Here is a 26,095-nt window from a genome sequence, read left to right as displayed (position 1 = left end):
AGAGAAAACCGACTGAGGCGGAGAAAATCCTGCAGCTCACCAAGCCAGCAGACCCAAGAACCTGTTTCCTTGGGGGACAGCGGGCCCCAGACCGGGACATAAAGCCCAGGGTGTGTCTTACTTGGGCTGCATTGGAGCAGGGGTCCTGGGAGTGCAGCATGAGGGGGATCCAGGCCTTCTTCACCTCCCCTTTGAAGAAATGCTTCTTGGACATCCCGACCACCCTTGCCAGCTCCCCAAAGAGGATGAAGGCTTTCAGACGCAGCAGCTCGCTCTCCTGCAACCGGGATGGACACGGGCTGATATGCAAGCAGCAGGAAGCCCAGTGAAACCCCAGCCATTCTCCAAGAAACACCCAATGCCTTGGCCCTTGCAGAGCCTTCTGGATCATTCCGTCTGGGTGGAGTCTCTTCTTCAGCAGGGATCTCGTAGCCCTCAAGGGGCTGGGCGTTGCTCTGGTCTTTGTGCCCGCCTCTTCCCTGGGTGAGGGCTTGTGTGGGATCTGAGTGCACGGCCTTGCCTAGCAGAGGCCCAGGATGACGCAGGTGCCCTGGGGGTATTTGTAGGTGCAAGGAATAAAAGGGGGACACCCTTCCCTCCTAGCAGGGCTGCAGGGGCCCAGGAGCCCTCACTTGACAGCACTGACTCTCTGGAACTTGGAACACCTTTTATTTTACAAGATCCCGTGATCAGCCAGTCACTACACTGGCACCCAGCAGGAGCCTCCGCTCTTTCTGCTGTAGGGCCTGTCTGTTCCTTAGGGTCTGAGAAGTGCCCACTCCTTCACTGAACAAGCTCATGGAGGCTCTCATCGGACTCACATTGTCAAAGAAGATTCTGCACTGCTCAGACATGGCGTCGAAAGAGGACCCCACATCCCCTTCTCGGAGCTCAGCCAGGATCTTGGTCAAGGCCTCCATGCCCTCGGCAGTCACACTGGTGCTCACCGGCTCCCTCAGGGCGCCCAGGCACTTCTCCAGCAAGACCTTCCGGTGCTGCTTCACCTGGAGGGGCATGGGCAGCCCTCAGCCTGCACCCTCCCTCCCAGGCTGACCGGGGCACCTGGCCTGCACCCTCAGCTCCCGGGACCTGGGCGCAGGGCCAGGCACAGTACCTTCTTGGGGGCGCCCAGGGCCATGTTGCCGAGGGCGCGCAGGGACAGCACCCGCAGGGCCTCGTCCTCCTCCTGGTCGGCACCCTTCTCCAGCAGCAACACTGCTGGCTTCAGCAGCTTCTCCTGGTACAGAACTGGGTCGCTCATGAACTGGAAGGGAGGACATTTGGCAGTTATCCCTAAGGCAGGCTCATTTCTCAGCAGCAAGTGGGACGTGGGAGGAGAGGTAATGCAGATTGGTGGCTCTGTGAACAGGAGGGGAGGGGCTCTGACAGCCTCTGTTTTTCTCTATAAAAAGGGGGTGATGCTAGTACCTGCCTCAGCATCTGTGTGGGGATTTAATAAGGAAATATGGGGGGAATGCTAGATAAGTGTTACGTATGTGTGTGTATGTGTGTGTGTGTATATATATATATAAATAATTTCGTCATTTATTTTTTTCAGGTAACATAACAGCCACTGCCAAATGCAAGAGCCACACCCACCCACATCTGAACAGAAATGCACAAAAAACATGAATTTCACTTTCAGGAGAATTACTATTGGCCTAGTACCCCAAGTGCCAAAACCTCACTGGTATGCATGTGTGTGCATGCATGTGTGTACACGTGTGTGCGTGTGTGCATGCAAGCACCTGAGTATGTTTGAAAGAGGCCTGAAAAGAAAACTAAACAGCAAATTGTTGAGTCCAGGGACAGGAGAAGTGAGCGTCTATTGACTGTTCCCACATCCAGTTCCTTAAGCCCCCATTAGGCGCAGTTGCTCTAAGCTTCCAAATGTTTTGTCTCCCACTCAGTCCACCTCCATTCTGTCCCAGACACCAACATCAGCAATCACAGGAGCTTCCTACAGCACTTCAGTTCATTTAAACGTATACCGAGCACCTATTCAGGGCCAGGTAGAGCAGTGACTACAACTATCACAACCTATTTTAAATGCTCTTCTGGGAAAATTCCCAAAGAGTAAAGCCCTACACTATTGTTAGCAAGCATTAAAAAAAAAAAAAAATCATTTATAATCCATCCCTATCAAATTTGAAGAATTTAAATAGCTTGCTTCTCAAAAGCTGAACCTAATTTTTTTTCTTTCTAATTTTTATTTTCAGTTCTGGGGTACATGTGCAGGAAGTGCAAGTTTGTTACATAGGTAGACGTGTGTCATAGTGGTTTGCTGCACCTATCAACCCATCCCCGAGGTATTAAGCCCAGCATGCATTAGCTATTTTTCCTAATACTCTCTCTTCCCCCACCCCACCACCAACAGGCCTCAGTGTGTGTGGGTCCCCTCCCTGTGTCCATGTGATCTCATGGTTCAGCTTCCACTTATAAGTTAGAACATGTGATGTTTGGTTTTCTGTTCCTGCATTAGTTTGCTGAGGATAATGGCTTCCAGCTTCATCCATGTCCCTACAAAGGACATGATCTCATTCCTTTTTATGGCTGCATAGTATTCCATGATGTATATGTGCCACATTTTCTTTATCCAGTGTATCATTGATGGGCATTTGGGTTGATTCCGTGCCTTTGCTATTGTAAATAGTGCTGCAGTGAACATACACATGCATGTATCTTTGTAATAGAATGATTTATATTCCTTTGGGTATATGCCCAGTAATGGGATTGCTGGGTCAAACAGTATTTCTGGTTCCAGATCTTTGAGGAATTGCCACACCATCTTCCGCAATGGTTGAACTAATTTACATTCCCACCAACAGAGTAAAAGCATTCCTATTTCTCTGCAACCTTGCCAACATCTGTTGTTTCTTGACTTTTTAATAAATGGTCATTCTGACTGGCATGATATGGTATCTCATTGTGGTTTGGATTTGCATTTACCCAATGATCAGTGATATTTAGCTTTTTTTTCATAGGTTTATTGGCTGCATGAATGTCTTCTTTGAGAAGGGTCTGTTCATATCCTTTGCCCATTTTTTAATAGGATTGTTTGTTTTTCTTGTAAATTTGTTTGAGTTCCTTGTAGATTCTGGATATTAGACCTTTTTTGAATGGATAAATTGCAAAGATTTTCTCCCATTCTGTAGGTTGCCTGTTCACTCTGATGATAGTCTTTTTTGCTGTGTAGAAGCTCGTTAATTAGATCCCAATTGTCAATTTTTGCTTTTGTTGCAATTGCTTTTGGTGATTTCATCATGAAATGTTTGTCCATGCCCATGTCCTGAATGGTATTGCCTAGATTTTCTTCTAGGGTTTTTATAGTTTTGAGTTTTACATTTAAGTCTTTAATCCATCTTGAGTATAATAATGTGTGAGAAAGGGGTCCAGTTTCAATTTTCTGCAAATGGATAGCCACTTCTCCCAGCACTATTTATTGAATAGGGAACCCTTTCCCCACTACTTATTTTTGTCAGGTTTGTCCAAGATCAGATGGCTGTAGAGGTGCAATCTTATTTCTGAGTTCTCTATTCTGTTCCACTGGTCTGTGTGTCTGTTTTTGTACCAGTACCATGCTGTTTTGATTACTGTAGCCTTATAGTATAGTTTGAAGTCCAGTAGGGTGATGCCTCCAGCTTTGTTCTTTTTTCTTAGGATTGTCTTGGCTATACAGGCTGAATTCTACAAAAAATACAAAGAGGTGGTTGGGCGCTGTGGCTCACACCTGTAATCCCAGCACTTTGGGAGGCAGAGGCAGGTGAATCACAAGGTCAAGAGATTGTGACCATCCTGGCCAACATGGTGAAATCCCATCTCTACTAAAAATACAAAAATTAGCTGGGCGTGGTGGCACACGCCTGTAGTCCCAGCTACTCGAAAGGCTGAGGCAGGAGTATTGCTTGAACCTGGTAGGTGGGAGGTTGCAGTGAGCCAAGATCACACATTACACTCCAGCCTGGTGACAGAGCCAGACTCTGTCTCAAAAAAAAAAAAAAAAAAGAAAAAAAGAAAAAGAAAAAAAAGAAATACAAAAAGGAGCTTATACCATTTCTTCTGAAACTATTTGAAACCATTGAAAAGGTTTCACCTCCTCCCTAACTCATTCTATGAGGCCAGCATCATCCTGATACTAAAACCAGACAGAGATACAACAAAACAAGAAAACTTCAGGCCAATATCCCTTATGAACATCGATGGAAAAATTCTCAATAAAACAGTGGTAAACTGAATCCAGCAGCATATAAAAAAGCTCATCCACCACGATCAAGTCGGCTTCATTCCTGGGATGCAAGGCTGGTTCAACATATGCAAATCAATAAACATAATTCATCACATAAACAGATCTAAAGATAAAACCACATGATTATCTCAATAGACGCAGAAAAGGCCTTCAATAAAATTCAGCATCCCTTCATATTAACAACTCCCAACAAACTAGGTATTGAAGTACCTCAAAATAGTAAGAGCCATTTATGACAAACCCACAGCCAATATCATACTGAATGGGCAAAAGCTGGAAGCATTCCCCTTGAAAACCGGCACAAGACAAGGATGCCCTCTCTTACCACTCCTATTCAACATAGTATTGGAAGTTCTGGCCAGGGCAATCAGGCGAGAGAAAGAAATAAAGGGTATTCAAATAGGAAGGGAGGAAGTAAAAATGTCTTTGTTTGCAGATGACATGATCTTATATCTAGAAAGCCCCATTGTCTCAGCCCAGAAACTTCTTAAGCTGATAAACAACTTCAACAAAGCCTCAGGATACAAAATCAATCTGCAGAAGTCACAAGCATTCCTGTACACTAACAACAGGCAAGCAGCCAGCCAACTCATGAGTGAACTCCCATTCACAATTGCTACAAAGAGAATAAAATACCTAGGAATACAGTTAACAAGGGAAGTGAGGGGCCTCCTCTTCAAGGAAAACTACAAACCTCTGCTCAAAGAAACCAGAGAGGCCACAAACAAATGGAAAAATATTCCATGCTCATGGATAGGAAGAATCGGTATCATGAAAATGACCATACTGCCCAAAGTAATGTATAGATTCAATGCTATTCCCATTAAACTACCATTGACATTCTTCACAGAATTAGAAAAAAAAATTATTTTAAAATGCATATGGAACCAAAAAAGCTGAACCTAATTTTTAAACAGCCATAATTAACTAGCATTTAATGAGCTCTTACCTCCCAAGCAAGCAATGTGTACATGGTCTATCTCATTTAGCTCTCACCAAAGCCCTGAGAAGAAGGCACTGCTTTCCCCATTTGGCAGATGGAGAGCTTAAAGCTCAGAGATGCTAAGTAACTTCATCGCCAGTCAATCAGCAACTGAGCAGAGACTCTTAACCAGGCCCTCGGATTCCAGCACCTGGACTTGGCCGCGTGTGGCTTCTAGCCACTGAAAATTCTAAACTCAGACACATCGAAGGCCAGGTCCTGGGTGACACAACGAGGGAGCGCTTCTCCTTCCCATCCTCATTTTGAAGATTTTCAGAGGCCTGAACACAGGGAGGGGCCTGAAGAACCTATAAAAGTTTGGTGAATGCCTCCCAAAACTGGTCTTGTACTTCCAGGAGTTTTTGTACAGCCCACTACCGAAACTCATTTTCCCATTTTTAAGTGTTGGGGAAAAGAAATGTAGAAAAGAAAATTTTATGGCACATGAAATTACCATGAAGTTTAAATTCCAGTGTCCATCAATAAGGTTTTGTTGACACCATCATGCCCACTGGTCGATGTATTGGCTGTGGCTGTTTTCCTGCTACAGCCGAGTTGGCCACAAAGCCAAAAATTTACTATGCAGTCCTTTACAGAAAATGCTGGCTGGCCTCTGGCCTGGGCTGTGGTTGGTTCCTAGCGTGCATTGGGCATCATTGCCCTCAGGATGCTCCAACACTGGCTCTGAGATAGGGTCGCTGGGCCCTACCTTCCTGCCTTGCAAAGCCCCTTGGCCTCTCTGAGCCCTCCTGCAGGAAGCCTGCCCCAGCGAGAACCCAGGTGCCCTCCCTGGGTCCCCTGAGTCGTTGTACTTGCCTGGTCACACATCAGTTAGCTACAATGCTGTAGGGCTCAGCCTGTCTTTGCAGCAGGGCCTGCCCTGCACTACTCATGTGATGAATGAATGAAGGAGCAGGTGAGAGAATAAGCACTCAGAGGAGGGGTGCTCGCGTGTCCCCCACACTCCTATGCCTTGGAGACGAGCCATCCCCAGAAGAATCCAGGGACCCCATCCCCTCCGCTTGCACCCCACCCACACCCGGTGCCTCACTTCCACGCAGACCGCCGTGCTGCTGATGCGGCAGCTCAGGACTTCTGAATCCATGCCCCTGAGCACCAGCTCGGCCAGCCTCTGCCTGTGGCCCTCCACGTGCTGCATGCACAGCCTGCAGAGGAGAGACGGTGCCAGGTCATGGAGGCGGCCCCACCCCTGCCTGACGTTTGCCGAGAGCTAGCCGGGGCCGCACCAGTGCCTGGACCCTGCTGGCAGGATAACCCTGGACAGATGTCCTAACATCTCTGGGCGTCTCCCTCCTTTTCCTGGAGCTTAGTTGAGGTTGTCAGTGAATCAGTCAATGTCTATCTCCTTTTTACAAAGGGGACTAGAGTGAGGGCAGCTCCGGAGTGACTAGGACCCTGGAAGTAACTCCCATCCCTGGCCTGCTCCAGACCCTGTGTGGCCCGGGGGACAAGCCCCTCCTCTCTCTGCCCTCATATCTGCTCTGAGCAGGAAACGTTTGAATAAAAGGTTCTCATTGTCTTGCACACCACTGCCATCCTAGAGTCCCAGGTTGGCATGGCAGTTCCCCCAGAAAGAAGGCATTCAGCCATGACCGGACCATGTCCTCACAAGAAGCCCTTCCATCCAGCAAGGAGGTGCCTCTGCAGGTCCCCCTGCCACCCTGTGGGAGCCAGAGCCCACCTGGCCAACAGGCTCACACCCTCCAGGAATGTCCCGCCGTCCTGCAGGAGGTCCCACACCGCCTGCTCATCCAGGGCACGTGCCAGGTGCTGGCTCTTGACTCTCTTGAACAAGAGCTGCATGGACTTGATAGTGACCCTGGAGGGAGGTGGGAGCTTGTGATGCACTGCCCTGGGGAGCGCACGGTCTGGGGAGGCTGCTGCAATCTGAAGTGGGGACCCAGGGCCTGCCAGGCCCAGCCCAAGGGGCTGAGGGAAAGGTCCAGGGAGGGAGTGGGTCTGCAAGCTCTGAAAACCACACTGTGCGTGACACACATGAGAACGGCATCTTGAGTAAGATCAGCTTCCACCAGGAAGAGACAGAGGGCCCCTCAGTGGAGTCCACTGGCAACTAAGGGGCAGCCCGTGGCTACACCCAGCCCAGGCCTGCTGCCTTGCACCCACCACCCTCGAGAGCACCTTTGCAGGTTCATCTCCTCGGGCAGAGGAGCGGTGTGGACCAGCTTCCACATCTTCAGGACCGGCGGGGCAGCCTCTGGTCGGTGGCTGCTGCCAAGCTGCAGCAGGAGGGTGTAGGTGAGGTCAGGGAGGAAGTCCGGGAGCTTGTCATTCTCATCCAGCTTCTGAATGAGAAGGTGGATGGTGCACAGGGTCTGCAGAGAGAAGGTCCAGGGCATGGGGCTACTACCCAGAGACCCCTGAGGAGCCTTGGGGCCTGTGCCTGCAACTCACCATCAGGGGGTCCACCGCAGCCAGGCGCCAGATGTCAGCCTTGGAGGTGGCACTGACTCTGGGGCTGAGCCTTGATTGCAGCCGGCCCATCAGGCTGTGGAGCATGGTCCGGGCGAAGGGCACGTTCTCCGACACTGCCAGCCACACCTCTGCCAGGTGGCTAACCAAAGTTAGGGCACAAGGACTGTGAGTTTCCTGGCATGTGCCCTGGCAGGTAAGAATCCCTTTCAACCTCTTGGCAGCCCCCTAAGTAGGGGCTGGACTCTGGGCACTGAATCTCAGGAGGTGGAGGGAGCCACCAAAATTTGCGTGCTTAGAACCCAGGCCCCTGACGGTACACTCAGCCCCCTTTCTCTGCATGGGCTCGCGGTACCTTTGGGAACGCCATGGCTCCCACAGAAGCCCAGCTCCACTGCTAGGTGGCCATAGAGACCCCCACCTGCTTGATGACTGTACGGGCATGTCCAACAATACCTCCTAGTGCCCAGTTTGCATCAGGTTTGGTTGTCGGTAGCTTTCTGATATTGTGTCACCTAACCCTCCCAACACATCTTTGAGGAAGGTATTTTTATCTCCATATTCCACAGAAGAGGGAAGTGAGGCTTGCAGCAGTCAGGCCACCTGCCAAACTACAGCTAGAAAAGGGCCTTCCTGGTTTCCAAGTCCAAGCCCATGGCCCTGCAGAGAAGGGAAGGCTCCCAGGATAGGTAGAGAGGCACAGAGAGTGGGGCATCTGGGAGGTTCTAAAAGGCTAATGCGAGTGTAACAAGTCTAAATAGAATTTAACAAGGTTAAGTTGAACAAAGAGATGTGTAAACTGAGTACTGGAACCCACAAAACCAAATGCACAAGAGCAGGTGAGTTTGGGTCTGAGGGGAGATGTTCAGTCTTACAATTGGCAACAAACAACTACCAACAATGACACAATCCTGGAAAACCACCCCAGGCTGTGGAACGCAGCCCAGCTGACACCCTCATCACAGGCTTGCGAGACCCTGAACAGAAAGCCCAGCTAACCCATGCCTTGACTCCTGAGCCATGGAAATTGTGAGCTAATACGTGGGTGTTGTTCGAAGCTTCTAAGTGGGTGGTAATTTGTTATGCAGCAATAGTAAACCAATACAGATTTTGGCAAACTAAGTGAAAGTCAGTGTGACGTGGCCACCAAGCATGCCAGCCTCACCCAGGGCTGCACTGCACATCCCCCTTGCCCCCACCCAGCACTGCCCCATGAGCCACTGAGCCTCATTAAATCGCGAAACCTGCACCACCCTCCCAGCTGGACCCACAGCAGGGCGGCCCTTATGAGAAGCAGCTCCATGGTGGAGTCATGCCTGCATTTCGGGCAGGTCAGCCCTTGTGGCTCTGGAGCCAGGGCCTGTTTCTAAAACTCTTTTCTCTGTTCCAGGCCTCTTACTTAGCCTGACATCTCCTCACCTCCCTGCACCAGCACAGGCTCCACTGCTCTGGGGATGACTACCTAGCTCTTTCTGGCTCCTCTCAGCTGAATTCTGGTACCACCCCAAACGGACTCCCCATGTGTGGGGAAGACCATGCCCAGCTGCCTGTGCCATCATGCTGTAGCACACACAGGAGCTTTGTGCTGTTTGCAGAGAAACGCCAATAGACGGGGTCGCTCTGCATCACTTATGGCCACCTCCGGGGCTGGAGGTTGGGCCATTCTCCCCTTGGAGACTGGGACAAGTTGCTTCCCCTCTTAGGACACATTTTGAAAGAAATCGGGACAGCCTGGAATCTCTCCAGGGCTTGCTCAGGCCGTGGAGCCACATCCTGCAGCCGATCTGCCGGAGCTCTGTTTGCAGGGAAGGAAAGAGCTGCTCTGGGAGAGAATGAACTCCACAGACACTGCCCCAGGCATGTGGGGAGCTATGGGTCCAGATTCCAGCTCCATGTGGTGACGTTCTACAAGCCTGGGCTCTGTCAGTGGCTCATGGGAGGCTGGTACCTCCTGCAGGAGGTACAGGTAGAGGGCTTCGACCTCCTTCAGGGCGGGGCAAGGTACTGCCTGAGGCTCCAGGCTTCTGGGACACATCAGGGTGGCAAGTAGGGCATGGTCCAACTGGCACAGGAGGCCGGGGCCGCCTCCTCCAGGACACTTACCTCTCCATGGGCAGGGGCTGCCTCAGGAGCGACGTGAGGATGGTCTCCTGGTGATGGTGCGCCAGCAGCAGGATGCCTTCAATGAGAAGGCGCCGCACCTCTGGGTGGTCCACCACCGGCAGGTGCACCAGGATGGCGCTCAGGATCTCAGCCACCTAGGTAGGGGCGGGGCATCACCAGGGGGCAGCCCAGGCCCCCATGGCCTCCTGCACTAACCCCATGACATGCCTCTGCTCCAAGGACTCTGGCCCATTTGGACAATGGGCAGGTTAAACACCCAGCACCTTCTCTAGTGCATCCTCTGGTCTCTGCCTCAAACTCATTTTCACAGGCTTTCAGTGCAGGAGGTGGTGTGCTCTGGGGAGCAGAGCCTTGACCTCCAGGTCAGCATGCACTTAACTAACGAGGCTACCTTCAACACGCTTCTTTCTGGTTCTAGAACTGTTTCCTCCTCCTCTTTAGCAGCCAGGGGTTGGGGGAGGCATTAGCAAGTGCTGGTGAGGCCCTCATCCTTCCCTCTCATCTGGGCACACCAGGCAGCCCCAGCCCCACTCTCTGCTGGCCCTGCCGCGGCTCTGCCACCTTGTCCTCCAGCTCCTTGGCCCGCATCTGGAGGAAGGAGCCTATCCAGGTGACAGAGGCCTTGTCGTGCTGCAGGTCCATGGCCCCAATGTTCTCGCAGAGCTTCTGGATGAGCGAGACCACCTCATCGCAATTAAACTCCGTGCAGACCACCTAGGAGCAGAGCAGGTGACTCCCCTGCCCTCCCCTGCCACTCCATGACTGCTGACACTCCCTCCTCCTCCTGTCCCACCCCATGGCCCCACCCCAGGCTCCCATCCTCTCTCAGACCATGGCCATGGCCTCCTCTCCTGGGCTGAGCCAGAAGGGGCCTGGTCTCCTGAAGTCCCCAGCCCCTGTTTGGGTGGCTCTCTAGGCACTTCCATTCATCACTGTGCCATGAGCCTGCCCACGTGCCCACACCACGTGCAGGGCCCATCCAGATCATTCCCATGGCCCTTTCCACACCCAGTGTGGCACATCACAGAGACAGGGAGAAGACAGCAAAGCAGATTAAGCACCTACTGTGTGCCAGAGACACAGTAGGGACCTGACATACTGTAGGCCCTTTCAACACAGAGGGCAGGAGTTGGGCCAAAAGCCGTGGAAGCCGAGACTCCAGAGAACTTGGGCTGTGCGGCTAGCCTGGGAAGGCCCCCCTCCCTGAGAGATGGCCAAGGGCCACGAGACCAGCCTGGCAGCCCAGGCAGGCTCCCCGGCTGTCACCTTGGCGATTCTGGAGGATGCACAGAAGATCTTCTCCACGTCTGTGCTCTGGAGGTCCCCCTTACATTTCTCAAGCTCCTTCTCCTTGGAAAGGCCCCACAAGGAGCAGGTCTGGCTTGCTGTTGGGAATACAACTTCAGAAATGACCAGCAGGGACAAAGGGCCTGGCCACCTCACTTTGTGGCTACCTCCTGTCCTGGCTTTGCAGGCCTGATCACCCTCCAGCATATGAACATCCCAGGAGTTCTGACCTTTGCTCTCACTGGTCCTTCTCTGTGGCGGCCTCTGCGCGCACCACCGCTCCACCCTGCTCAGAGGCCTGCTCTCCCATGAACTCAGCTCTAGCCAGCTCTGTCACATGCTTGGCATCTGGGAACTGACTTTCTCCCAGCCAGGCCCTCAGTGCCCCAGCACTTGCCCTCCGGGGTCAATCTGGGCTAATGAACCTCTCCTTCTGGAAGCTTCCACAGCCTGTTGGTGAACTCTCCCCTCACTGCTCCCTCTGATGGTCACCTTTGTTTCCATGCCTGCCTGCACAGAGGCCACGCTTCCCTCCAGGGCTGGCCACAGTGCACACTCCTGGAGTCAGCCCTCTCTCCCTCCCAGAGGGGCCGGTCCTCATGTCCTGCCCTCTCATACCGTGAAGATCTAGCAGGCTGGACAGGACATTCATTGAGGCCACGCGGGTTCTTTGATGGGCATCACAGGTACACGGGGCGATGAGTCCGACCATTGTGCCAAACTGCCCCATCTTTAGGGGGATCTGAGGGACAGGAGACCACGGGGCTTACACCTCTGTGCTCTCATGCACACCTGTTGTTGCCCAGGGGCAGCGTAAAGGGCGACTTGAGAGGGCAAACCCTGCTCTGAAAACATCCATTTGGGGAAGGGGAGGGTGCCACTGCCTGTCCCCTGCCCAAGCACCAGCCTCCCCTGCCCACAGCTGGGTCCCTGGAGGCTGAGCAGCCTGGATCTGTGCGCCCTGGCTCAGGATTCCCTCCGACTCAGCTCTACTCAGTTCACAGCTCTGAACTTGGGCCCAGTTGTTCCTGTAACAAACCCTGGGGATCAAATCAGAGCTTCCTGCTCACTAACTGAGCGGCCTAGGCAGGGTACTCTTCCTCTCGGTCTCATGTTTCCTGTCTGCACAGTGGAGATGATGGTGGCACCTCCTCTTGCAGGGAATGTCATGAGAGCCCAGGTGAAGCACTCCACACAGCCTCTGGCCTCACATGTTGCTGAGTGTTGGTCTTGGCCCCTGCCTCATTTTGCTGAGCCTTCATCCCCACCTCCATCCAGGTGCCCAGGACCAGGGTCCTGCCCAGCCCACTTCTCTCCCTGCACCTCCCAAGACCAGACACCCATCCCTGCACCCCAGACCCTGACTCCATGGTCTTCCTGCCACAGCCATCCTGAGGACAAGATAGTCAAACAGCATGGAGCCAAAAAATGTAGAAAATTAAGTCTCATCAGGCTGCGTCAGATGGTCAATCAGTAAACACTACATCGTTCTAGACGTTGTAAGGGTTGCGGTACTTGTCAAGCTTTGCAAAATTTATGATTTAGCAGCGCTTGATTTTCTCAAAGTAAATATTCACTTTCCTAACCAATGTGGTTCATAAGTATGTATCTTTTTGCTTAAAAAGGGCTCTCACCACTACATAAGCCACAGGACCCACAAATCCTGGAGCTCTGCCAACCACAATCCCACCCTTTCCCGCCCTGACCCAGCCCAGGGTGCTAGGTCATCACAGCCTCGCCCAAGGGACCCTCTGGGGACATTAGTGTTTTCATGAAATTAAACACTATTTCAATTAATGAAATCATTAATTGATTTCATTAGTGTTCCCTCATCTTCCAGATAGAGATAGGAATTTTTGTGTGCATGTCGGAGCAGCAGGCTGGGGGTTGGGGATTCCTGGACTCACGCAGACAGCAGTGCTATGGACATAGATCCGCATGAGATAGAGATGGAGGTTCATGGCCTTTTCCCGCTCCCATTCTTTCTCCGACAAGATCCACTTTTCCAGGAGCTATGGGTAGAGCCCAGAACACCAAAGTGGGTGTTAAAATCCTGGGGCCAGCCCTTTCCTGGCCAGCTTTTGCCCACCTCACCCTTCCACTCAGATTGACTTTCAGTGTTTCCTTGTGGTTCTAGACAGGCCCCATTGTGAAGGGAGATGAGGCTGTAGGCAGGCAAAGAGCATCCCCAGCATTCTCATCAGGATGGTGCTTGGCTGTTGCATTTGGCCTGGCTCCAAATGTCTGCCTATAATGAAGGGCCAGGAGCACAGCCCACCATGCACTCCAGATGACTCCAGAGGCCATTCTGACAGAAAAGTTCATTGTAGAGCAAATCACAATACCATAGATAAACAGGGTCAAGTCATCACAATAAGGGTCGATTCATCAACCAGACATAACAATCCTAAATGTTTATGCACCTAATAACATAGCTAAATAATACATGAAGCAAAAAATGAAAGAACCAAAAGGGGAAATAAACAAGTTCACACTGTTAGTCAGAAATTTCAGTGCCTCTTTCTCAATAATTGATAGAACAAAAAGACAGAGATAGAAAACCTGAAAAATACTACTAACCAACTTGGCCTAAAAGACATTTTGAAACACTACACTTAACAACAGCAGAATATTTTTCAAATACACACCAAATATTTACCAAGATAGATGGTATCTGGGCAACAAAATAAATCTCAGTCAATTTAAAAGGATTTAAAATATGGGATTTAAGTATGCCATCAGACAACAATGCAGTTAAATTAGGAATCCAAACCAAAAAGATTCTGGGAAACCCCCAAATATTTGAAAATTTCTAAATAACTTGCAGGTCAAAGAAGAAATCATAAGGGAAATTTAAAATGTTTTGAACTGAAATAAAATTAAAACACAATGTATCAAAACCTGTGAGATGCATCAAAAAGAAAGCAAAATCTAAGGACTTACACTATCTGATCCAGATTTTAAGGCTTGTTATAATATTACAGTAATCAAGACAGTGTGGTATTGGTGTACCATAGACAAACACATTGATAAAGCCAAATAAATGTCCAGAAATAGACCCACATATACAGAGCCCTTGATTTTCAACAAAGGTGCACAGGTAATTCAAAGGATAAAGGGCAGTCCTTTCAACAAAGTGTGCTAAAAGAGTTGGCTATCCATGGGCAAAAAATTAAAATAAACTTTGACCTGTATCTCAGACCATACAAAAATTAACTCAAAATATATCATAGACCTAATCATAAAACCTGAAAATACAAAACTTCTGGAAGAAAACATAGGAGAAAATCTTTGGAAGATTTCTTAGATTTGACACCAAAAGCATGATGATCCATAAAAGAAAAAAGATAAATAAATTAGACTTCGTCAAAACTAAAAACTTCTGCTCATTAAAAGATACTGGGAAATTGGCTGGGCGTGGTGGCTCACGCCTGTAATCCCAGCACTTTGGGAGGCTGAGGTGGGTGGATCACGAGGTCAGGAGTTCGAGACCATCCTGGCTAACACAGTGAAACCCCATCTCTGCTAAAAAATACAAAAAAATTAGCCAGGCTTGGTGGCCGGTGCCTGTAGTCCCAGCTACTCAGGAGGCTGAGGCAGGAGAATGGCGTGAACCTGGGAGGTAGAACTTGTAGTGAGCCAAGATCGCACCACTGCGCTCCAGCCTGGGCAACAGAGCAAGACTCCATCTCAAAAAAACAAACAAAAAAAAAATTGAGAAATCAATAAAAAGGCCACAGGCTAGGAGAAAATATCTGCAAATCGCGTATCTGTTGGGTTGTATCCAGAATCTTTAAAACCTGTAAAAGATTCCATAAAAAGAAAGCAAACAACCCAATTTTTAAAAACCTAACCAGTACCCTTCAAAAGTGCCAAGGTTATGAAAGACAAAGAAGGACTGTGAAGCTGTTCCAGGTGAAAGGAGAACAAAGAGACCTGACGGGTAGATGCAGTGCCTAATCTGGACTGGATCCTGGATCAAGGAGAAAACAACTCTAAAGGACATTATTGGGACAGTTCGTGAAATTTGAATATGGGCCATCAGTTTTAATACATGTATTGTGTCAGCATTAAGTGTCTTGAATTTGATCATGGCACTGTTGTTAGATAAGACAGTACTGTTACTTTGGATGTCTGCAGCTATCCATGGTTCAAAAGATGTATGTGTATGTGGAAGGAGACAGAAGAAAACTGAGAAAGAAAATGTGACAAAGTATTAAGAACTGTGAATCAGGCCGGGCGCGGTGGCTCACGCCTGTAATCCCAGCACTTTGGGAGGCCGAGACGGGCGGATCACGAGGTCAGGAGATCGAGACCATCCTGGCTAACACGGTGAAACCCCGTCTCTACTAAAAATACAAAAAACTAGCCGGGCGAGGTGGCAGACGCCTGTAGTCCCAGCTACTCGGGAGGCTGAGGCAGGAGAATGGCGTGAACCCGGGAGGCGGAGCTTGCAGTGAGCCGAGATCGCGCCACTGCACTCCAGCCTGGGCAACAGAGCGAGACTCCGTCTCAAAAAAAAAAAAAAAGAAACCGTGAATCTGCATGAAGTGCATCTTTGCACTATCCTTGCAAATTTTTAGCAAATCTGGAATTTTATAAAGATGAAATCATTAAAACAATGTTTCATGCACTCCCCTGTTCCCCACAGTCTGGCCCTCAGGCCAGCTGCTGGGGAGGAGTGCCTATCCCTGGCTCTGGCCTGCTGCCAGGCAACTCACCTGCACCATCTCCTGCAGCCCCCTGGGGTCCAGCTGCCTCTGCAGGAGGCTCTCCATCAGCCGCTCCAGGGAGCTCAGGGCATTTGCATACAGGGTCTACAGCCAAGAGGGAGAGAGAGATAGGCGGCAATGAGCGGCACCCACAACCCCCCTCCCTGCAGGGAGTCCATGCCAGGGAGGCGTCTGGCAGTCATTCACTAACTTCTGCTCAGTCTGAGCTCTTGACACTCATTTTCTCTAGTGAAGTACAAGACAACCATTTAAGAGGAATTCACTTTACAAAGCAGGATACTGAACTCCTGGGGCCCAGTTCTGATTCTTCATCCAGGGCCAGTCCCTTGAGGCAGGGATGGCTACCTGTCCACAAAAGATTCCTTCTCCTTTTCCACAGTGTTGTCAGGGAAACAGCCATCCCGTCAGGGACTACATTTCCCAGGACTCCTTGCATGGGTGGAGCCATGTGACTGTGTTTCAGCCAACAGAAGGAGAGCAAAATGGCTCTCAAGCCTTCCCTAGACTTTCTCTTCCTTCTCTCTAGGCTGGGTATCAATACCCATTGATTGGGACCTTGGGATTAATGCCCTGAGGATAGGCAGGAGGTCTCCGCCAGCCTGGGTTCCTAAATAATTGCACAAGCAGCATCCATCCCATTGACAATTGGGCTTGACTTGACTTGGGTAATAAATAAACTTTTATGTTGTTAATCCACTAAGATTTCAGGGTTTATCTGTTTCAACAGCTAGCATTACCTTCCATTTGTTGACAGAGCTCGCTACACTGTGCTGCCTCTAAACACTCAGCAGAGTGTAGCGTGGTTCAGGAAGGTGAACTCTCAGCATAGCCCATGTTAATGTTAACTTCCAGGTCCTGACCCAGCAAATGAGGCATCCCAGAGGGACCTACCTTAATGGACTCATTGTCCTCTCCTGGGAGTTGGAGAGAAATTACAGAATGTATGCTGATATCCATTAGCTCACTGCTTTCTTCTGTAGAGTAGAAAGGCTTCAGTTTGCTGGGGAAAGAAGCAGTGACAAGAGAGGAACAGTCACTGGGGAGTTGAGCTTCTGCTGCCCCACTGCCCAATCTGGACACAGAAACATGTCGTAGAAGAGGAAGAGGCCGACTTCTCCACTTGGAGGCTCTGGCAAGCATCCCTCCCCAGGGGCCCTGGCTCTGACCAGTAACCAGTGTCCAGTGACTCTTGCCTGTGATTGAAGGGGAGATGCAGGGGTTCAAGGCCATCTCTCCTATCTGCTGTTGCCTACTCTGAACCTATTAATCTGCTCAGAAACATTCCATTGCTCCTTGCCAACTACAACCATGGAATCTGACCTCCCAGGCTGGTGCTTGTCCAGGTGCTTTCACATGTAATGCTTGGACCACCACCACCGTGGCAGCAGCAGCTTCATCTTGGAGTTTATGAGAAACACAAATTCTATGGCCCCAACCAAGACCTGCTGAATCAAAAATTCTGGGGGTGGACTGCAGCCATCTGTGTTTTAATAAACCCTCCAGAGGTAGTTGCTAGCGATTGGTGCATGCTAGCTCATTCTCCTTCTAGCCCCTTCATCAATAATTCTCAAGCTTTTATGCATATTAAAGACACCTCGAGGATTTTTAAGGACCCCCAGGGACCATGTCCAAGCCTCAGGATCTGGAGTGGGACCTGGATATCCATACTGTTAAAAGTTCCCCATGAGTTCTATTGTGCCCCCAGAGTTGAGAGCCACCATCCTACTTTAAACTCCTGTTCCTCCAAAGTGTCTTGTATTGCACTGTCCTAGGAAGCCCCAAGTCCAGTCATTCTGCCTAAGCCCAGGTCAAAAACCAAATGCCAACTCTGCACCAAGCCTTTTGATAGCTCCTTTTGTATAAACTGAGCTGCATTTTGTTACTAGCCCCTTTTTTTGTGCTCAGATATTTTTTGTTGGTGTGTGTGGGGGTTTATCTGCAAACACGATCCTATTAGTCGGCGTTGACCTATAAGTCTGTTTGTATGTGTCTGTCTTATCTCTAAGTCCTTAAAAGGCTGGACTAGGTCTTATGTATCTGTGTCCCTTCAGTACTCAGCATATAATTGTGCTTAGTTGATGCTCATGACATTTATTTTAAAATCTGCCTGTTTGATGCAGCTTAAAGCATCAGATAGTTCTGCTGTGAGCCTAAGTAATGAATCTTCCCCTATAGAGGAGGTATTCTTAGAGATGAGCCAACCTCTTTAAATACTAATTTGATAAATCCATAACTTCTTCCCCTTTCCCCCTCCCCACCAGTGGACTGGCATCTCCAGGAAGGCAAGTCTTGGGGTTTATATCATTTTGTACCAATGGTATCAACAAATAGTTGACTGAGCCCTTTAACTCATTGACTAAGCCTGACTCATCTTGAAGGATGCCTGCAATGCTCTTCAGTGTTATCACTGTTATTTTGCTCAAAATATCCCCAATCAATGGAAGAGCAGCCCACCCATGTGGGCTTGCTCCAACTTGAAATCCTGCTGAGAATTATAGAAAGGAGTGACTGAGGCTGACCCCCATATTCTAGGCTGGCCCATTGCCCTGGGGAGCCACCAACTGAGACCCCTGCTACAGAGGCAGGAGAGGAAAGAGGAGGCACAACCCCTGAAGGAGCACCAAGGAATGGTGTTGAACTTTTCCCCACCCCTTGGGATGGGGTGCGGGTGGGGGCCCAGCTCACCTCAGGTGTGAGAGGGCCTCCATCGCCAAGGCTCGCACTGGAGAAACCAGGTTGTCAGTCGGTTCTGCCTCAATGACCGCCTGCCCAACACAAGCAGGGGGTGGTAAGTTTTGGTGACCATGATGGCGGCAGCACTCGCCAGTGTCAGCACGAGAAAGACCTGGCACTTCCCAAAGCATCTAACATCCCACATCTCTTTCGTTCTTTTTAGGGCCATTTGGCTTTTGGCATCTTAGGGGAGGCAGCAGAGTAGGAGTACGGCCCAAAGTGGTCCTGGGCTCCCAGCTCGGGTTGCTCATCCACTTGCTGTGTGCCCCTGGGCCAGCACTTCCTCTGCCTGAGCCCAAGTTCCCTTCTCTGTAAAACCTGGACCTGGAGACTCATTTTACAGGACTGCTCCAGGCTAGCATGAAAGTACAGGTCCAAAGCTCCTGGCCAGTGAGAGCCAAATAAATCCCATTTCCTCCTCACTGCCTTCTGTTCCACCCAATCTCATGTCCCTCAAGGGCCACTTCCAGCACAACCCAAGCAGCTTTGAGGGGCCAAGGCATTGGCAATGACATGAATGAGGAGGCCTGGGGACGAAGGACGTTGGCGGCCCCACAGGCTCCATCAGCCTTTGGACAGTGGACATGTTCTTTGTCTTACATCCTTCTGTGCATCCTTCAGGGCTTCACTCTAAGTCCTGCTTCCAGCAGATCCCTGCCCCTAAGGCCCTCCCACGGAGACACGGGGAAGCTACAGCTAAGCCGGCCCAGGGAATCTCTGTCTATCAGGCCTGAACCAGCTGCCCTGGGCACTGCAGGACCCAAGACAGCCAGAATCTGCCACCCTATTTCCAAACAGTTGACTGGCTGTGAAACCTTTTATCAGATACAAAAATCATTCTCAGAGCTCCTACAGTTAGGTCAAAGCAGAGCCAAGACAGGGAAGGGCTTCAGAGAGCTCTGCAGATGCCCTCGGGAACTTTGAAAACCTCTCATCACAGGGAGTTAGACCCCAAAACCAGGACCAGGACCAAGGAGGTGCCTCATGCAGCTTACCACTATGATGCTGGTAAGAGTCGTCTTCTGGGCAAAGTGAAAGTCCTCCAGGTCCTTGATGTTGTTGATGGCCTTGGTAACCTGCACAACACTCTTCATGAAGGCCATTTTGAGACAGATGTCCTGAGCCCAGAAGGGGGAAAGGAGGGAGAGAACGTTTGTGAGCAGCCCCAGAAGAATCCAAGATGCAGCCTCTGCTCCTGGACTCCCTCTGCTCAGAAGAAAGGGTTCAATGTTGAATGCTCTGAGAGATGGGCGGCCTCACTCTGTCCTTTGATCACATGAATGGAGCACCTGCCACATGGCAGGGCCACAGGCACATGGCGGGGATCCGAGGTGAGGTGCAGCACCTGTGTCCACACGTGATATACTTTGGCTGTGTCCCCATTCAAATCTCAACTTGAATTGTATCTCCCAGAATTCCCATGTATTATGGGAGGGATCCAGGGGGAGGTAATTGAATCATGGGGGCCGGTCTCTCCCATGCTCTTCTCATGATAGTAAGTCAGTCTCACAAGATCTGATGGGTTTTTCAGGGGTTTCCACTTTGGCTTCTTCCTCATTTTTCTCTTGCTGCTGCCACGTAAGAAGTGCCTTTTGTCTCCCACCGTGATTCTGAGGCCACCCTAGTCATGTGGAACTCTAAGTCCAAGTAAACCTCTTTTTGTTCCCAGTTTCAGGTATGCCTTTAGCAGCATCATTAAAATGAACTAACACACCACGGAAGATGCCACCTTCCCAAGCCTCCTGAGGGCAGCAAAGCAGCTAAGGGGCCACCTTCAGTGACCAGGGGCCCTGAGCCCTATGTGTCACCATAGAGGCAGGAGGGGTTATTGAGAAAATGCTTTTGCTTTTACATGGATGAACCTTGAGAACATTATGATGAACAAAATAAGCCAGACATACAAGGACAACTCTCATATGATTGCACTTAGATGAGGCACCTGGACTAGTCAAAGCCACACAGACAGAAAGAGTAAAGGTGGTTGCCAGGGCTGGGGGGAGAAGGGAATGGAGAGTTGGTGTTGAATGGATATAGGATTTTGGTTTTGCAAAATGAAGAATTCTGGAGACAGATGGCAGTGACAGTGGCACAACAACATGAATGTACCTCATGCCATTGAACTATACGCATTCTTAAAATGGTTATGATGGTAAACTTTGTTATGTGTATTTTGTCACAGTTTTAAAAAATAAAAACAACTTTTGCTCTATTCTCTGTTTTCCCCTCCTTGCCATTCCAAGAAAATAGCCAGTCCCTTTGCATGTCTTTGAAGGCAACCCCACCTCTTGTTCCTTATGAAAGAGTCTGGGTCAGTGTCAGGGAGGGCCAGAGGCAAGGGCAGAGGGAGTGGGAAAGGCTGGGAAGAGGTGGAGCTCATCTTGTGGCTTCTGGGGACCCCACCAGCACTCTGGAAGAGGGGGCTATCCTCACCCCCCCACACCCCCTATGCATGCCACCAAAGCACAGAGAACAGCACATTTGGGCAATGGGCTTCCCATGTGTGGGCATCAGATAGGATGCCTGGATGTCCCCTGGGTAGGGATGCAGGTGCCCAGAGAGTGGCAGAAGACTACTCCCCACAAGCCTGGTCCAGAAGACATCCCCCCAGGCAGATGGGGCTACCTGGCAGCTGCTGACATAATGGTGAATGATCTTAGCGGTGATGGGGCTGTCCACGAGGTTGAGGAGCAACTGGGGGTGGCAGTAGGAGGCCACGCAGCTATACATCACCATGAGGGCACTTTTCACTGTCTCCCGCCTCCAGGGGTGGTCCTTCTACAAGGCCAAAGAGAAAAAGAACCACTGGGGGTGGCAGGGGCTGCTCCAGATGCAACTGATGGTCTCTGGCCACACGACCAAAGGATCCGTCAAGTCAGCTGGCGGTGCGTCACCTGACTGTTTTCTGGGTGCGTGAAATGTTCATCATTTTTTCATGCATAACATTCACTCACTCAATGCATCTTTATTGAGCATCTACTAGACACCAGGCACTGGGCATGCAGTAGTGAGCAAGACAGACCAGGGCCATAGACGCCCAGACCACCTATCAGCTGTGGGTGGAGGTGCTCATGTGAATACCCCCAAAGAGAGGCTGCTTGCACACCTCATACCCTCACCTACCAGGCACCGGCTACGGGCCAGGCACACATGAGGCTGGAGATCCAGCAGGAACCGACAGCCTCCACCTTTCCCTCATGGTGCTCACATCCTCAGAACAATCTCTGAGTGGGAGGAGATGTTAGAGGCCACCAAACCCACTGTGGATGGGGAGCAGAGGCCCCGGTGCCCTGCCAGACTGAGTAGAAATCCTCTTTGCAGAAAACCTGGAAAGAAGCCTGGGACACTCCCTGGGACACTCTCGATTCTCTACATCCAAACAACCAGACCCCAGGGCAAGGGTTCCCAGTCAAGGGCAAAGCCTGAGGCATGGGTGATGGTTTCAGATGGTTTTCCACTAGGAGCTCAGCCAGCTGGTGAGACCATCTCCTGTGGTAGGGAGGGGCGGCCTCCAGAGGATAGGGCCATGGGCTGTCTGGGTCCAAATCCTGGCTTCACCAGTGAACCAGCCTCATGCCTATGAACAAGCTTCAGTGTTCTCACCCTGCAACGGTGGGTTAGAGCCCCTCCATCCCAGCACCGTCCATTCACTGAGGCAGAGCTCCCAGTGCCAGGCACCCATGGAGCACTACCTGAACAGCTTCTTCAGATCCTGTGGGTCTGGGTGGGGCATGGGACTCTGTATTTCCAGTCAGCACCCAGGGAGCCCCCACTGCCAGTCTGAGAACCCCACCATGAGTAGCAAGGGGCTGGGACTCCGTGACAGTATCTGGGTCCTGGAAAGGCCCACCCTGCATTTTTAAGATGATTCAATAGCAAAAGCTCTGTCCAGGAGGTCTCAGACTAAATGTCTCAGCCATTGTGGTGACAGGAGACCCCGTGGGAGGCAAGTTTCCTACTGAGATCTAGAAAGGACCTTGGGTCAGTGCCCAGAGCACTGTGCGAAGAGATCCCAAGACCCAGTTGTGGAGGGAAGGTGCCTTACCCGCCAAGCACTGATCTGCCAGGACTGCTCTGACTCCTGGATCCTCTCCTCGAAGTCATGAAGCACATTCAGCACCGTTTTTACCTGGCCTCGGGCACACAGGCCAAAGCATAGAATCACACCCTGCAGGGAGACCCAGCCAGCCAGGGTGAGGGCAGGGACCAGTGGGCAGAGGAGGATCCCACACACACACGTGCAAGGCACACACACATGTACACACATGCACACACCCACAAAATGCATGCAGCCACAGGAACACATGTGTCCCCAAGGGTCCAGAGGCATCTGGTGGACAGGACGGGGCTGCAGGCACCCTCACCTCGCTGTCGAAGTCATTGCTGTAGTCCGTCTTGTACAGCAGCTCCAACAGCAGGACCTCCACCTTGCTGGCCTCCAGGCCTGTGGCCAAGGTGAAGCCCAAGGCCCTGTACAGAAAGCCCTGGAGAGGCAGAAGGGAGGAAGGAGCTCAGGCCTCCCTACAGCCAGCCTTCAGGGGGTGCTGTTGTAGACAGTTTGCTTCATATTCTTCAATTTTTTAAAAATGTGCAGAAGATACTTGCACACACGTTTATAGCGGCACAATTCACAATTGCAAAAATGTGGAACCAGCCTAAATGCCCATCAATCAACAAGGGGATAAAGAAACTGTGATATATATATATTCATATATATTTATATATTCATATATATGAATACTACTCAGCCATAAAAAAGAATGAATTACTGGCATTTGCAGTAACCTGGATGAGATTGGAGACTATTATTCTAAGTAACTTAAGAATGGAAAACCAAATCTTGTATATTCTCACTCATAAGTGGGAGCTAAGCTATGAGGATGCAAAGGCATAAGAATGATACAATGGACTTTGGGGACTCAGAGGGAAAGGGTAAGAAGGGGGTGGGGGATAAAAGACTACAAATTGGGTGCAGCATATACTGCTTGGGTGATGCATGAACCAAAATCTTGCAAATCCCCACTTATTCATGTAACCAAAGACCACCTGTTCCCCAAAAACCTATGGAAATAAAAAATTAAAACATAAATAAATAAAATAAATGTTCAGGTTATTCTGGGAGGTGAGGCTATATAAGGGCAGGCATGTTATATGTGTTAAAGGGGGAAGTGTAAATTTGTTCAACTCCTGTGTAAGTTGAACCAATTTACACTCCCGCCAACAAATCTAAGCGCACCAACTTCTCCACCTACTCCCCAACATAGGTCATGATCCGTGAGAATTGGAACATTCTCACTGTGATGTGTTTCTTTGATTATCAGTTGTGCCAATTATCTTTTCATATTCTCATGATTCATTATAATTCCTTCAATTTCTGGTGATCTTCTTTTTCCCATTTTTTAGTGGGTTTTTTCTATTTGTAAGAATTTTGTTTTATATTTGGAGACATAATAAGAACAACCATCCATATTTCATTAAATCCTCACCATGACTCCATAAAGTAAATATTTGTGTTTTTGGAGATGAGAAAACAAACAGGAAGTAGTAGAAGCACACAAAAAAATGTTATTATCTGTAAAGTTTACCTCTTTTCTCTTGTCTTTCTTGGTTTCTTTGCAAGCATATAAAGGCTATTCCACGTTAAGATTATAAAAATATCCATCAATATATTCTAGTTGTTCCATGGTTCTATTTTATTTTATACACTTAAGTCTTTGATCTGTTACGGAAGAACATATTCTTCCTTAATGTGCTTTTTTCACTTTATTGTATTATTTTTAGCACAAGGTTTTAATTTTCATGATATCCACTTTATTTCTTTGTGTCACTTGTGCTTTTTGGTGTCATCTCTAAGAAGGTTTTGCCTAACCCAAGGTCACAAGATTTATCCTGTGTTTTTCTATAATTTTATAATTTTAGTTCTTTTATTTAGGTCTGTGATTCATTTTGATTTAGCTTTATGTATGGTGTGAGGAAGGTATCCAATTTCATTCTTTTACATGTGGATTTCTAGTTATCCTAGCACTATTTGTTGAAAAAAACTATTCTTTCCCCATTGAATTGTCTTGGCACCCTTCTTGAAAATAAATTAACCATAAATGTGAGAGTTTATTTCTGGACTCTCAATTCTGTCAATCTGTATGTCTATCCTTATGCCAGTATCTCACTATCTTGTTTACTGCAATTGTGTAGAGTTTTACTGCACTTGTGTAAGAAGTTGAAATTGAGAAGTTTGAGTCCTCCAACTTTATTCTTCTTTTCATTATAATTATGTTGGCTATTCAGAGCCCCTGGTATTTCCATATAAATTTTAGGATCAATTTGTCAGTCTCTGGAAAAAAAAAAAAAAAAAAAAAAAAAAAAAAAAAAAAAAAAAAAAGAACTAGCTTGGATTGTGATAGGGGTCATGCTAAAACTGAAGATAAATTTGGAGAGTATCGCCATTTGAACTATAGCATCTTTCAATCCATGAACATGGGGTGCTTTCTACTTATTGAGACCCTCACTGACTTCTTTCAACAATGTTTTAGAGTTTTGTAGCAATGTGGTATAGTTTTGTGTTTACAAAGAAACATACACATATGATTGCTAATCAGAATCTGGAGGATCAACAAAACAAAACAAAACAACAAACCAAAAACAAAACTAAAACCACCAATCTAGACCACCCTCCTCTCCTCCCAGGACCCTGTGAACAGCCACAGGTTCAGCTGATCTCACACACACAGTGTGATCCTCTCCACTCCATCATCCCTGGAGTCTCCTCCCTGTCCAAATTCTCCTGTCCCTGTGAAGACAAACCTTCTCCAGAGAGGGGCTGTCAAAGCTCGCAATCTGGTTGTTCAGCTCTTTGCTCAAGCGCAGGCTCCAGCTAGACCCCCGGGTCTTCTTGAGGGAGTTTCGCAGAAACTGGGGAGGAAATTGGTGGGAAGGGACAAAGGCCTTCATCCCCGTTCTTGCCTGGGCTCTGGGAATGCTACGCGACCTTGAGTAGTGACTTGCCCTCTCTCGCTTCCCTTGCCTACATCTCCAGATCACGAAGTCCATAGATCCCTGATCCAGTGCTAATAATGTTCTGTGGGTATGAGGAATGGCTGTGGCTCTGGGGGCTAACAGAAGGGGTGTCACTCCCTGCTCCCCTCCTGGGCACCTGGCTCTTGGGATGGAAGGTTCTCTCAGTTCTCCCCTGGGGATAGACACAGCTATAGACTTTGCAACTCCCAAGTATTCTCTGACAGAAGGAGAACATGTCCTTTAGGGGCTTCTAAACTCCTCACGTGCCCAGCCCACCAAATGCCTTTCCATCTACTCCCATCTTTCTCCTCCTCCCAGGCCTCAGCAAACTTGTTACCCTTTTACCTGAATCAGCTTGTCTTCCCAGGCTTTCTGATCCCAAGTGAACTCAGTATGTTCTGCAGGAACACATGCATGGTCACACATGCCACTTTCTTCCACGGCTCCCCTAAGCCTGGTATTCGAGGCCCTCTATGCCTCCTTGGCGTGGCATTTGAGGCCCTCCATGGGTGAACCCATCACACGTTG

The 26,095-nt window shown here is 49.3% G+C and overlaps 2 protein-coding genes across 3 annotated transcripts in view; one reads left to right on the top strand and one right to left on the bottom strand.

The window, feature by feature from the left end:
- Nucleotides 1-1,577, top strand: part of HJURP (Holliday junction recognition protein) — a 32,103-nt gene extending 30,526 nt beyond the window's left edge. Inside the window, exon 10 of the mRNA XM_073020147.1 lies at nucleotides 1,559-1,577. The gene's annotated coding sequence lies outside the window, so the exon portion shown is untranslated. The remainder of the gene's footprint in view (nucleotides 1-1,558) is intronic.
- MROH2A (maestro heat like repeat family member 2A) overlaps nucleotides 1-26,095 on the bottom strand; it is a 65,078-nt gene that overhangs the window by 3,469 nt on the left and 35,514 nt on the right. The window contains exons 18-38 of one of the 2 annotated variants that reach the window (XM_007966716.3): nucleotides 25,913-25,965; nucleotides 25,355-25,462; nucleotides 22,918-23,037; nucleotides 22,599-22,721; nucleotides 21,179-21,331; nucleotides 19,552-19,674; nucleotides 18,509-18,588; nucleotides 16,715-16,823; nucleotides 15,812-15,907; nucleotides 12,998-13,102; nucleotides 11,709-11,832; nucleotides 11,070-11,188; nucleotides 10,365-10,517; nucleotides 9,783-9,937; nucleotides 7,662-7,821; nucleotides 7,389-7,582; nucleotides 6,931-7,068; nucleotides 6,280-6,394; nucleotides 1,115-1,264; nucleotides 822-1,004; nucleotides 122-277 (exon numbers count right to left, since the gene is read on the bottom strand). In XM_007966716.3, the coding sequence (XP_007964907.3) occupies nucleotides 122-277; nucleotides 822-1,004; nucleotides 1,115-1,264; nucleotides 6,280-6,394; nucleotides 6,931-7,068; nucleotides 7,389-7,582; nucleotides 7,662-7,821; nucleotides 9,783-9,937; nucleotides 10,365-10,517; nucleotides 11,070-11,188; nucleotides 11,709-11,832; nucleotides 12,998-13,102; nucleotides 15,812-15,907; nucleotides 16,715-16,823; nucleotides 18,509-18,588; nucleotides 19,552-19,674; nucleotides 21,179-21,331; nucleotides 22,599-22,721; nucleotides 22,918-23,037; nucleotides 25,355-25,462; nucleotides 25,913-25,965 (2,717 nt within the window). The remainder of the gene's footprint in view (nucleotides 1-121; nucleotides 278-821; nucleotides 1,005-1,114; nucleotides 1,265-6,279; nucleotides 6,395-6,930; nucleotides 7,069-7,388; nucleotides 7,583-7,661; nucleotides 7,822-9,782; nucleotides 9,938-10,364; nucleotides 10,518-11,069; nucleotides 11,189-11,708; nucleotides 11,833-12,997; nucleotides 13,103-15,811; nucleotides 15,908-16,714; nucleotides 16,824-18,508; nucleotides 18,589-19,551; nucleotides 19,675-21,178; nucleotides 21,332-22,598; nucleotides 22,722-22,917; nucleotides 23,038-25,354; nucleotides 25,463-25,912; nucleotides 25,966-26,095) is intronic. The other variant, XM_073020146.1, reaches the window with a different exon arrangement.

Source organism: Chlorocebus sabaeus, chromosome 10, assembly GCF_047675955.1.
Source record: "Chlorocebus sabaeus isolate Y175 chromosome 10, mChlSab1.0.hap1, whole genome shotgun sequence".
NCBI lineage: Eukaryota > Metazoa > Chordata > Mammalia > Primates > Cercopithecidae > Chlorocebus > Chlorocebus sabaeus.
Note: the sequence above shows the minus strand (reverse complement) of the source record. Positions and strands in the feature narration are given on the sequence as shown.